The sequence below is a fragment of the Anolis carolinensis genome, chromosome 2 (assembly GCF_035594765.1).
Source record: "Anolis carolinensis isolate JA03-04 chromosome 2, rAnoCar3.1.pri, whole genome shotgun sequence".
Taxonomy (NCBI): domain Eukaryota; kingdom Metazoa; phylum Chordata; class Lepidosauria; order Squamata; family Dactyloidae; genus Anolis; species Anolis carolinensis.
This window is the reverse complement of record NC_085842.1, coordinates 191,960,401-191,973,869: the sequence shown is the minus strand read 5'-3', so window position 1 is coordinate 191,973,869 and position 13,469 is coordinate 191,960,401. Positions and strand designations below refer to the sequence as shown.

Sequence of the window (13,469 nt, the reverse complement as noted above, 5' to 3'; positions counted from 1 at the left end):
GCATGCTAATAATCTGTGACAGCTTTGCTCTATCTCAGGGGTTAAAAATCTAGAACTATATTTATTGCTAGACATGAGAAACTTGCAGATAAACAATAAAGATAATTCATATTCTGATAGCTTCTGCAAACAGAACAGACCTAGGTGGGGCTATCTTTGGAATGTTATTCCACCCACATACAGTGCCTGCATTGCCTCCATCCAACAGCAACTAATGAAATGCATACATTGTATGGGTTGACTAGTCCCAGACTCTTGGTAATTCTGGTGTTCTACACATTCCTTCTGGCCCTTTACATTTAACCTAGAAAAGGGCTGGGCTATCCAGTGCTCTCTTCCAAAACAATGCCTAATTGTACAGTGCTTTGCAACACACTGTCATATCAACACACACAACAGAGCAGCAGCCAGCATATATTCCTTTTACGCTGTTTAGTGAGACCATAATATTAAACTTATAGGAGCAAATAGAAAATTAATGTTACATTATAAAAGAATTTCTCTTTTGTTACATTACAATCATAACATTGAAATACAGTAGAGTCTCACTTATCCAACCCTCGCTTATCCAACATTCTGGATTATCCAACGCATTTTTGTAGTCAACGTTTTCAATACATAGTGATATTTTGGTGCTAAATTCGTAAATACAGTTATTACTACTTAGCATTACTGCATATTGAACTACTTTTTCTGTCAAATTTGTTGTATAACATGATGTTTTGGTGCTTAATTTGTAAAATCATAACCTAATTTGATGTTTAATAGGCTTTTCTTTAATGCCTCCTTATTATCCAACATATTCGCTTATCCAACGTTCTGCTGGCCCGTTTACGTTGGATAAGTGAGACTCTACTGTACATTTGTTTTGGAGAAACTGGTGAATTACAAGTGGTCAGTTATTTGTAGTTAGTGGCAAACTGAATTAACCCACAGTGGCAATGGGGCCCATTGCTATGTCTTCCTTTGTTGTTGGAAAACTTAAAGGCAAACAGGATGTCAAGCGTTACCACCTACAAATGAAATCCCTGGTTGTATTGCCACTGCCCACATTGAAAGGTGCCATGGGGGATGAGATGGCATACATGAGAAGGAGGTGTCCTTGGCATTTTCCCCATCTGTGTGAAAAACAGATTCTAATTTGATGACTCTACCTCCAACCTGGTTCATCTTGCAAAGTCTCAGATGTCATCCCCAAGGGTTACGGCACCCATGGTCAAGGAGTGGAGGATCTGGTAAATGAGCAAAACGTGTTCTCAGCTTCCCAAACAGTAGCTGCCTGGCACTATGTAGTGGGGAGCGGGCGCATGTCCTTTCCATACTGTTTGTAGTAGAGATATGTATGATACTGGAGTTCAGGCAAGACCAGGCGGAAGCAGCTGCTATATTGGGCATAGGTGAGGTTCTGCTTTAGTCGGTAGCCCAAAATAGTGACACTGCTTGGCTGCCAAGGCCGCAGGGCATCGGCCATGTCCCCTGGTCCAACCGAATCTTCTGCCAAGCACCTGGCCACGGTCTCCCGCAGTAAGGCCCGAAAGGTATCCAGCTCTCGCTTCATGCGCATGTAGCCATAACGCTCCACTTTGTGCCACAAAATCCTTTGGAAAAACTTGTAGAGCTGCATATCAAACCAGTTCCAAGCCTGGATTTTTTGGGCTAACCCCTTCGAGAGAGGTTCCCCTTCCTTATGACGGACATTGAGCTTGACATAGACCAGCTCTTCCATGTCCAGCCCTAACAGCTCCCGTGCCAGGAGAAGAGACTCATCAAAGTGCTCAGCAATCATGACCAGATGAAAGGTCTGGTTGAGCTTCTCCAGCTCCATGGACCACTCACTACTGGCTGATTCTTCGTCCCTTGGACTCAGGCCCAAGTCAAAGGCCATTGGGTTCTTGGCCAGACCATTGCTGGAGTCCTGAGCATTGTAGTACTGAGCTGATGCTTCAAGGAAAGCCATTAGGGGCCTGGAGTGGTTGGCCAGTGGCTGGAAGGCAGGCACCATGTTGAGGTAATAGTGGAATACAGACTCAAAAGTCTGCACTGGATGGCGTAAGATGGTGAGGAAGATACTATGGGAGGGCATGATGGCTCTGACTTCCCCAACATCCAACCTCATGTGGCTGCAAAGCAGGTTAAAGTGGGTCGCCCCAGGCGGAATATCCTCTACAAATGCCCTGGAGAAACGCTCTGGGTAGGCAAACTGATAAGAGTAGAGGGGGAATGCCACAGTCAGGTTGTGTCGCTCACTGGCCCGAAAAAGGATGTTTTGCACTGTGCTGCTGCCTGTTTTGTGGGTCTTCAGGAAGACAATGTTGAGATCTCCTGGCTCCTCTGAGACAGGTTTTCCTGTCCCATGCCAAACAGACAGGGTTTGAGTAGAAACGCTCCTTGGCTGCAAACTCAATAATTCTTCCTTCCGATTGAGATGGAGAACCTCTCTGCAAGAGAAGGCCAGAGAAGCAGAATTAATATGCAATGTAGAGGAGCTTCTTGTAAGTGTAGCACTGCAGTATATGCCAAGGACAGAGATAGTTGTCAGAGAGACAAACAGCCTAAAGTTGAGGCTACTTTGTACCAACTATTGTAGTTTTCAAATGACTAAGGCAATGCTAGAAACTAGATTCTTTTCTAATTTGGATTATACGGAACATAATTCTGCTTTCTGGATCAGAACCAAACATGGCTATTATATTCCAATGTTTTGGTGGACCAAGAAAGGATTAGAAGAATATCCACGCAGCAGAGACAAACTGGAGACACCCAGAAAGCATCTGGTTTTTGTTACTTTATTAAAACTCAGTCCCCAGTTTATGTTTGTTTTCATTGCATCTAAAACTTGGTGGTGACTTTTTGTTCTTAGCTGAGGATTTCCTATTGGCATAGGTTATTTAAAACATTGAGCCTATTGCTAGTCTTTGCTATCCATCAATTGTAAACACTCTCTGAATTCAAGGAAGCGTGCCTCTAGTAACAGATTAAGGAGCTGGTTCATATATGAACTATTTAAAGTTAGAATGCAGTCCCCAGTTTATGTTTGTTTTCATTGCATCTAAAACTTGGTGGTAACTTTTTGTTCTTAGCTGAGTATTTCCTATTGGCATAGGTTATTTAAAACATTGAACCTTTTGCTAGTCTTTGCCATCCATCAATTGTAAACACTCTCTGAATTCAAGGAAGCGTGCCTCTAGTAACAGATTAAGGAGCTGGTTCATATATGAACTATTTAAAGTTAGAATTTCTGACCCAGAAAGTACTCTATGCTTTGATAAACTGGAATACATTGTTGTTTGTTTTCTGGAAACAGTTATAAGTATACATTTACTCTTGCCACCAGCTCCCAGGAAGGGAGGGAGGGAGGAAGGGAGGAAGGAAGGACTTGCTCTCAACAGTAAGAACAAACATTATGATATTTTAAATTGTTCTTAATCTACCCTCGATCAACAGATCTGGAAGGCAGAGGGCAAGTTATAATAAAAAACAATCTGTGCATCAAACACTTTAAGATAATTCAACAACTGAAGACACAGCCTGCAGTCCACTAGGCCTCAAATGCTTGGCTGAACAGCAGAGATCTGTTTATTGATGACTGCTGAAAAAAGAGGAAAGAGATCTCCAAAGAAGGCCAAAACATTATCCTCTAACACTTCTATCTGAGTGGAGGCTACCTTTTCTGCAGAGTGGCTATTATACAGAAGACACAGAAGAGTAAGTGAGAGACAGCTGAGACTGGTCACTTTTCAATTTTTAAACAGGTTTGTTTTTTCGTGTCAGGAGCAACCGGAGTTGCTTCTGGAGTGAGAGAATTGGCCGTCTGCAAGGACATTGCCCAGGGGACGCCCGGATGTTTTTGATGTTTTACCATCCTTGTGGGAGGCTTCTCTCATGTCCCCGCATGGAGCTGGAGCTGATAGAGGGAGCTTATCCACGCTCTCCCCGGGTGGGATTTGAACCTGGCAGCCTTCAGGTCAGCAACCCAACCTTCAAGTGACAAAGCTTTTATCCCCTAGGCCACCGGAGGCTCCATATTCAAACAGGTTGGGACTGGGGGTTCTGGACAGAATTTGTTAGCTGCGACAAGCACATGGAAGGTATGGAAGAACTATCATATCGGGTAGATCCCAGGGATCTAATGAAGGGGCTTGTAGCTTGTGAAAGTTGTGCCAAATTTAAAATTATCTTTACAGTGACACAAACATGCCACACTGGTTATTCTAGGTAAAGGTAAAGGTTTTCCCCTGACAATAAGTCCAGTCGTGACCGGGGTTGGTGCTCATCTCCATTTCTAAGCCGAAGAGCCGGCGTTGTCTGTAGACACCTCCAAGGTCATGTGGCCAGCATGACTGCATGGAGCACCATTACCTTCCCGCCTGAGCGGTACCTATTGATCTACTCACATTTGCATGTTTTCAAACTGCTAGGTTGGCAGGAGCTGGGGCTAATAGCGGGCGCTCATTCCGCTCCCGGGATTTGAACCTGGGACCTTTCGGTCTGCAAGTTCAGTATTCTAGATTACTGAATAAAGAAACCCAGTAAAAATGGCAAACCTCCCTTTCCTGCTTAGGGTTATACTCCAATGATTGGACAATACGGCGTCCAATGTGCACTGTAATCACACATGCCATCAATGGTGCCCTTGTGCTCTAGAAACTCACCGAAATGAGCCACCCGGATGCTTAAAAGATCAGAGCGAGACAGAATGCCAGCCTCCGCACAGTGGCTGAACAAGCAATGGGAGCTGGAACAGGTGGAAACATCTGAAACATTTAACCTATCCTCTATGTTTTGTTTCTTTTTCAAACATTTCAAAAGCCAATTTGGGGAGAGGGTGGTTTGGGCTATTTTAGTTTGAGTCTGGGTTCTGAGTCGGGTGGGTTGGGCAAGGCCTATGGACTAGACAAGCTCGGGGCTCTGGATTTATGTGCAATCCACCTATGTTAGGTAAAAGGTAAAGGTTTTCCCCTGACGCCAAGTCCAGTCATGTCTGACTCTGGGGGCCTGCGCTCATCTCCATTTCAATCCGAAGAGCCGGCACTGTCTGCAGACACCTCCAAGGTCATGTGGCTGGCATGACCACATGGAGCACCGTTACCTTCCCGCCGGAGCAGTACCTATTGATCTACTCACATTGGCATGTTTTTGAACTGCTAGGTTGGTAGGAGCTGGAGCTAATAATAGGAGCTTAACCTATGTTAAGCCAACCAATAAGATCTTTACACTATAGAACTGTTACCAACATGGATAGAGACACCTTGCCATCATGAGAAAAACACCCTCATCTGTCTCTTCGAGACCTCATACCACAGTTTATCCCCCCCACCCCACCGAAAACCTGGGCTGCATTCCTGTGCCTAAACAGTATCCAGAGGACTCCTTATTTGTGGCGCAGGCTGGAGAGCAGCTGCAATGAATCACTGCAATGAATCACTCTGACCAGGAGGTCATGAGTTCGAGGCCCGCTCGGAGCCTATGTTTGTCTGTCTTTGTTCTATGTTAAAAGGCATTGAATGTTTGTCTATATGTTTAATGTGATCCGCCCTGAGTCCCCGTCGGGGTGAGAAGGGCGGAATATAAATGCTGTAAATAAATAAATAAATAAATAAATAAATAAATAAAATCTCTGGCGGGGGCATAAAGAATGGGGTTAACGTTATGGGGAGGGAATCCAGAGGTGGGTAGGGGTGAGAGATGGTAACTAGACCCATATAGGTTATTTTAAACTTGTGGGATTGTGCAATATAATACCGTATATACTCGAGTATAAGCCGACTCGAATATAAGCTGAGGCACCTAATTTTACCACAAAAAACTGGGATAACTTATTGACTCGAGTATAAGCCGAGGGTGGGAAATGCAGCAGCTATGGGTAAATTTCAAAATAAAAATAGATACCAATAAAATTTCATTAATTGAGGCATTAGAAGGTTAAATGTTTTTGAATATTTACCGTATTTCAAAGAAAAACGATAAACTAGCTCTATAAGTGGAAAAGTAGGGGCAACAAAAACAATATGGTATCAACAATAACATAACAACAACAACAACAACAACAAAAACTTCATTTGGATCCCACCCTATCTCTCCATGGGGACTCAGGCCAGCTTCCAACATAGTAACAGGCAAACATTCAATGCTTATATAAACAATGCAGCGCTAGATATAGATCTATAATTATAGATACTAATTTCACATATGCATTTCCCCCTGAAACATTTGCAAACCCCTGTGTGTGTGTGTGTGTGTGTGTGTGTGTGTGTGTGTGTGTGTGTGAATTTCCCCTACAATATTTGCAAGATAGATATTCATATCTATCTAGACATGTCTATAGATATTTGTGTATTCATTTCCCCCCTGTAATATTTGCAAGCCCTATATATAGGTAGGTAAGAATATATTCATATCTATCCAGACATCTCTCTTTATATAGATATTTGCAGAGACTTGCAAACATATGAGGGCAAATTCATATATAAAATTAATGTATATAGACAGATACACATATAAAAGTACATAGAGATGGCAAAAGCTTGCAAGGGGCTAATGCCTATATATCTGTAGGAGAGTTTAACAAATATTTCAGGGGAAAATGCTTTCATAAGATTAATGAATATATATTTTTCTTCTTCCTGACTTGCAAGAGTGTTTCTCTTTGCAAAACATTCCTTTGATTAAGAGCGGGAGGCTTTGGAAAAGTAAACACACTGATAAGGGGAGAAGAGAGAAATAGATCACATATTGCAAGCAATAGCCTGCAGGCTCCATGCTGGCCTTGACCTTGACCGGATTATAAGCAGAGGGAGGCTTTTTTAGCTCATAAATAAGAGCTGAAAAACTCGGCTTGTCTTCGAGTATATATGGTAATTCTAATTCGGCCAGCACCGTAAACACTCTGACTCAGAGACTACCTTAGCCCTGTTGGCTTGTCGCAAACTACCTTTTTTACGTTTAATGTTTTAACTGTATTAGATCGATTAGGAAACATGTCCTAAATTTATATATTTAAATTTCTAATTTTGTTATTTTTCAGTAGTTCCTTAAGTACACCTGATGTTGTTTGATTGTTTATGATTTGATCTGTTTATTATGTTTTCACGTGCATGTTTGGCATTGAATTTTGCCATTGTTATGCTGTAAACAACTTTGAGTTCCCCCAGAAGTGAGAAAAGTGGCATGTAATTAATTAATTAATTAATTAATATATTATATTTCTTCAATTCTAAGATGCACTTTTTCCTTATATAAATACAGGCTGTTTCCAAGTTACAAATGAGATAGGTTCTGTAGATTTGTTCTTAAGCTGATTTGGATGTAAGCTGGAACAGGGACGGGGCCCCTGGTGGCTCAGCGTGTTAAAGCGCTGAGCTGCAGAGCTTGCGGACCAAAAGGTCCCAGGTTCAAATCCCGGGAGCGGAATGAGCGCCCGCTGTTTCCCCAGCTCCTGCCAACCTAGCAGTTCAAAAACATGTAAATGTGAGTAGATCAATAGGTACCGCTCCGGCGGGAAGGTAACGGCGCTCCATGCAGTCATGCCGGCCACATGACCTGGAGATGTCTATGGACAACGCCAGCTCTTCAGCTTAGAAATGGAGATGAGCACCAACCCCTAGAGTCAGACATGACTAGACTTAACGTCAGGGGAAAACCTTTACCTTTACCTATGCTGTAAACAACTTTGAGTTCCACCAGAAGTGAGAAAAGTGGCTTGTAAATAAATAATTAATAAATAAAAATATGATATTTCTTCAATTCTAAGATGCACTTTTTCCTTATATAAATACAGGCTGTTCCCAAGTTATAAATGATATAGGTTCTGTAGATTTGTTCTTAAGTTGATTTGGATGTAAGTTGGAACAGGGACATTTTTTAAGTGTAACTCCAGCCTTTTTAAGAGTGTAACTCCAGCTTTGGATTGCACAGGGAAGGGTTAACACCTCTTCAATATTTGTTTTTCTATCTGTGCCCCTGTTCCAAAGATTTCACCACATTTTCTGTCCCTGTGACAATTGGATTTTGAAAAGTTAGGCTTGTGAAAAAAAAGAATTGGCGAGAAAGCCAATTCTCACCGCCATCCCATGATAACTCTTTCAGGAGTGAATATCCCTTCCTAGGGACAGATTTCTCTCACTTCCTGTTGTCTTAACTTGAATCTTAGAAAAGTCTTAAATCTTAATCTTAACTTAGAAAAGCCTTAAAAACATGGCTATGTGCCCAGGCTTTTAACAAATAAATGATAAAGACGACCCAGACTGTTATATGGATAAAGTAGGAGGATATTGGACGAACGGATTTTAAGCATATGTTTTATATTTTATACAGTATTTAACTGGTTGTAATACATTTGTATATGTTGTTGTTTTAATGATGTGTCGGCATCGAATTGTTGCCGATTGTACGCCGCCCTGAGTCCCTTCAGGTGAGAAGGGCGGGATAGAAAAATTGAAAATAAATAAGTAAATAAATAAAAATAAAATCATTTGTAAGTTGGATGTTTTAGAATCAGTCACTATATATTCTACTGTTGATACTGAAATTGTCTTACAACCTGTGGCATCTTGGAAGCAAAAAAATACAGTATTTAGGTCCCTTTGTATTCTACAATTAAGGAAGGCGACAGTGCTAAAATAAAATAAAAATAAAAGAAATTACACCCCCCACCAATACAACTAGGCTCGCATACTATTCCATGGCCAAAGAGCCTTATGAAGCTCACCATGACCACCACTACTACCATCACTACTCTACCCCAAAACACTCACTCTTTGGTCAGTTGTCGAAGGAGCAGCATCAGAAGTAGCAAGATGGTGGCTAGCAGCCAAGTGCGGTGCTTCCAGATCACGACTGAAAAGTAGAAGCAGTTCATCTTCTCCAGGTCTTCAAGGTGGCAGTGGCAGCACTTCTTTGGGAGACAGTAGACCTTGGTCCAGATGCTCCCTGAAAAGACAGACTGAGACTCCCCGGGACAGCCCAGGACCAAACCCAGCCTTTGATTGGGTGGCCATTTAAGCCTCTCAGGCGATGCCTCGATTCACCTCCTTAAAGCGGCTCATAACCTCCACAGACCATTGAGACACACCGCAGTCAAAGAAGCAGATGGACAAGTAAAAGCCGCAGCCCCAAGAGAGCAGCTGTTTCAAACTAGGGCCTGAAGTATACCATGGGGGAACCAGATTTTGGAGGACAAGACCAGCTTCCCAAGAGACAAAGGCTGCCCAAATCTGGTACAAAGAAGCCCCCAAACTGGTCCTAAACTTGGAGCAGAATTTCTTTGTTTGTTTTAAATATTTTTATTAAGTGCTTTTAAAAACATAAAAAGAGTGAGAACAATAATAAGTATAGAAAAGAAATTTAACAGGAGGCGTTTTTTTTTTTTTTTTTTTTTTTTCATGTCAGGAGCAACCGGAGTGGCTTCTGGAGTGAGAGAATTGGCCGTCTGTAAGGACGTTGCCCAGGGGACGCCCGGATGTTTTGATGTTTTACCATCCTTGTGGGAGGCTTCTCTCATGTCCCCGCATCTTTTCACATGTACTGCTGTCGATCTAGGCGTCCCCCATTCTGTATCTTTGCATTCCATTTTTTCTGCCGAAGTGAAGTATCTTGCATTTGTCCCTGTTGAACTTCATTTTGTTAGTTTCGGCCTATCTCTCTAATCTGTCAAGATCGTTTTGAATTCTGCTCCTGTCTTCTGGAGTGTTGGCTATCCCTCCCAGTTTGGTGTCGTCTGCAAACTTAATGACTGTGCCTTCTAACCCTTCATCTAAGTCGTTAATAAAGATGTTAAACAGAACCAGGCCCAGGATGCAACCTGCGGCACTCCACTCGTGACTTCTTTCCAAGATGAAGACAACGCATTGGTGAGCACCCTTTGGGTTCGTTTGCTTAGCCAATTACAGATCCACCTAACTGTAGTTTTGTCTAGCCCACATTTTACTAGTTTGTTTGCCAGAAGGTCGTGAGGGACTTTGTTGAAGGCCTTACTGAAATCTAGGTATGCTACATCCACAGCATTCCCTGTATCGACCCAACTCGTAACTCTATCGAAAAATGTTCATCCCAAGTAGCCTCCCCACATTTTCCAAAAAGGCTGCCTTTTCTGCAGCTCCTCCCTTGGGAAGAAAAGAGGAGAGCCAGGCGACAACTATAAGCCCCTCTGCTGCAATCAAAGCCCTCCTGACAGATGGCCATGCCGCCTCTGCTGAAAGATGTCCAGACAAGGAGACTCCAACAAGCAGCATATGCCACTGTCTGAAACAACTTGAATGCACACAACAACAATAATCCTAGCTAACTTGACTCTCATCAGACAAAAGCAGGTCCACACTTCCCATTGAAAGACTGGCACATTTACCTGGTTAAAATTGCTCATCATTTTATATATCCTATTGTAAAATCTAAGGAAATTGTTGTGAAGCTAGATACAGCACTGAAGGCAGGGGCTCATGTATTCGTAAGGGTGCAATGTGCATTTAGAGTTGCAGGTAGCACACAAACCGCAGCCATCTCAACGGAGGAGGCTTTAACTGGCTGCACAATATTATTCCTTCCCCCGCTCCCCTCTGAGATGTCACAAATAATAGCCTAAACTGATGCAAGACAGAGTTGTTGCACTTGAAATGCCAATGAAGAAAGCGCCCCTGTGTTTAGCTGGCATGTTGCCACCCACATGGAATACCCCTCTTTTTAATTTGTCTTGCTCCCACATTGTCCAATACACCTCGGATTTGCACCAGCAAAGCAATACACCCACCTCAGGATTAAAGATCCCAAATCCAGTTTTAATGCCAACAGCAAGCTGCCTTAGTAAGTTCCTCCAAGGTCACAGTGAAAAAAGCCGGTAATAGACACCTGCTTTCTGTGGTCTGTCTGGGAAATGGAGGTAGAATTCCCAGTTTATGGCTTCAGACACAGCATGTAGAGCAGCATTTCTTGAACCTGTGGTGCAGTGAAGACTATACCCACTGTTCCTCTAGAGGGGAGGAAGCTATTCTGAGATTCAAGAAGGATGTCTTTTCAATTAAGTAGAAGGCAGTTTGCGAGGATTCTTGCAAGGATTTTCCCGGCAGAGGTTAAAAGAGATACCTTGATGATTTCCAGTCTGTCCTCTTCCCCGTTTTGAAAAGGGTGATGTTAATTGCATCCTTGAATCATAGAATAGTAGAGTTGGAAGAGACCTCATGGGCCATCCAGTCCAACCCCCTGCCAAGAAGCAGGAAATCGCATTCAAAGCATCCCTGACAGATGGCCATCCAGCCTCTGCTTAAAAGCCTCCAAAGAAGGAGCCTCCACCACGGCCCGGGGGAGAGAGTTCCACTGCCGAACAGCCCTCACAGTGAGGAAGTTCTTCCTGATGTTCAGGTGGAATCTCCTTTCCTGTAGTTTGAAGCCATTGTTCCGCGTCCTAGTCTCCAGGGCAGCAGAAAACAAGCTTGCTCCCTCTTCCCTATGACTTCCCCTCACATATTTGTACATGGCTATCATGTCTCCTCTCAGCCTTCTCTTCTGCAGGCTAAACATGCCCAGTTCTTTAAGCCGCTCCTCATAGAGCTTGTTCTCCAGACCTTTGATCATTTTAGTTGTCCTCCTCTGGACACATTCCAGCTTGTCAACATCTCCCTTCAACTGCGATGCCCAGAATTGGACACTGTATTCCAGGTGTGGTCTGACCAAAGCAGAATAGACTTCCCTGGATCTAGACACTATACTCCTATTGATGCAGGCCAAAATCCCATTGGCTTTCTTAGCAGCCGCATCACATTGCTGGCTCATGTTTAACTTGTTGTCCACAAGGACTCCAAGATCTTTTTCACATGTACTGCTGTCTAGCCAGGCATCTCCCATTCTGTATCTTTGCATTCCATTTTTTCTGCCAAAGTGAAGTATATCCCTGTTGAACTTCATTTTGTTAGTTTCGGCCCATCTCTCTAGTCTGTCAAGATCTTTTTGAATTCTGGAGTGTTGGCTATCCCTCCCAGTTTGGTGTCATTTGCAAACTTGATGATCGTGCCTTCTAACCCTTCGTCTAAGTCGTTAATAAAGATGTTAAACAGAACCGGGCCCAGGACGGAGCCCTGCGGCACTCCACTCGTGACTTCTTTCCAAGATGAAGACGACACATTGGTGAGCACCCTTTGGGTTCGTTCGCTTAGCCGATTACAGATCCACCTAACCATAGTTTTGTCTAGACCACATTTTACTAGTTTGTTTGCCAGAAGGTCATGGGGGACTTTGTCGAAGGCCTTACTGAAATCCAGGTAGGCTACATCCACAGTGTTCCCTTTATCAACCCAACTCGTAACTCTGTCGAAAAAAGAGATCAGATGAGTCTGGCATGACTTGAAGTCTGCTGGGATCTTCTCAGTCACCTACTCTTTTTCAATGAGCTTGTGGAGTAACTCCCAAGGCAGTTACTTTACTCTCAGTTCAAGATGGAAAACGGAATGTTGGTGGACAGCAAAAGAGACTTAAAGATGGGCTAATCTTAAAAACGATTGCATAAACACAGAGAACTGGGAAGACCTGGCCTTCTAGCATTGTAACTGGAGATCAGTTCCAAAACACCTGGAGGGGAGTTTGCCCATGTCTGGCCTAGAGAGACAGGGGCTGAGATAGTGCAGTGGATTAAATTGCTAGCTGCAGGAAATCTGCTGACCCAGAGGGTTGACAGTTTGAAGGAGCAAGTCAGGGTGAGCTCCTGCTATCAGACCTAGCTTCTGCCAACCTAGCAGTTTTGAAAGCATGTAATGCGAATAGATCAATAGGTACTGCCTCAGCGGGAAGGTAAAAGGCCGCCCCATGCAGACATGGCAGCAACACGATCTGAGATCTTGAAACAACAGGCTCATCGGCATGGAAAAATGGAACAAGAGCACTTTCCCATGGCTGGATTTGAGCATCACCTCCAGACGCTGGAGATGGAAGGGAAAGGCCTTTACCTTTGTCTGTGTTTGTCATTGTTGTTCACTGTGTAAAAGCAATTGAATGTTTGTCTTATATGTGCATACTGTAATCTGCTCTGAGTCCCTTCGAGGAGATAAAGCAGAATACAAAGTGTATAAGCTTTTACCAACAGTGCTGTGCAATTGGAAGAGGCACAAATAGAGAAAGGGAGAAACATGCCAAGAGGAAGGCATATTAAGTAAACCCTTGGCGGGACTGCCTTTCATCTGGAAATCTATATCCTCATTGTGAAAGATCATGCAGATCCAGAATAGGACTCTACAGTCACTTATGAACCCATCACCAAGACTTTACTCTTGGAAGGCGATCAATCACTTGGCTACAAGTGATTACTTACGATGATGTGCGTTGCCAACATGTGCGTTGCTGCGTATCCTCCTCCCTCTTCCTAATGCTCCTGTATCCAAACTGCTCAATCAAAACAAATACCATCCAAAATGCATTCTTTTCATAAGGTATAGACCATAATCCCTTATTCCTACAAAACTACATACATCTCACTTTGATTACAGATCTAA

General features: G+C 43.1%; 1 protein-coding gene across 1 annotated transcript; it reads right to left on the bottom strand.

Annotated features, from left to right (window-relative positions):
• Window positions 1-415: 415 nt before the first annotated feature.
• Window positions 416-11,936, bottom strand: LOC103277742 (galactose-3-O-sulfotransferase 3-like). Its single transcript, XM_008103807.3, has 2 exons — window positions 8,754-11,936; window positions 416-2,438 (listed from the first exon to the last, which is right to left on the bottom strand). The coding sequence occupies exons 1-2, from the start codon at window positions 8,855-8,857 to the stop codon at window positions 1,286-1,288; spliced, it is 1,257 nt and encodes a 418-aa protein (XP_008102014.3). The 5' UTR covers window positions 8,858-11,936; the 3' UTR covers window positions 416-1,285.
• Between the last annotated feature and the right edge of the window lie 1,533 nt (window positions 11,937-13,469).

Bases quoted from the DNA above. Each gene is read 5' to 3' on its own strand.
- LOC103277742 (XM_008103807.3), bottom strand. From the start codon at position 8,857: ATGAACTGCTTCTACTTTTCAGTCGTGATCTGGAAGCACCGCACTTGG. The intron at 2,439-8,753 runs GTGAGTGTTTTG...CTTCTCTTGCAG, and splicing joins CTTCGACAACTGACCAAAGA to AGAGGTTCTCCATCTCAATC.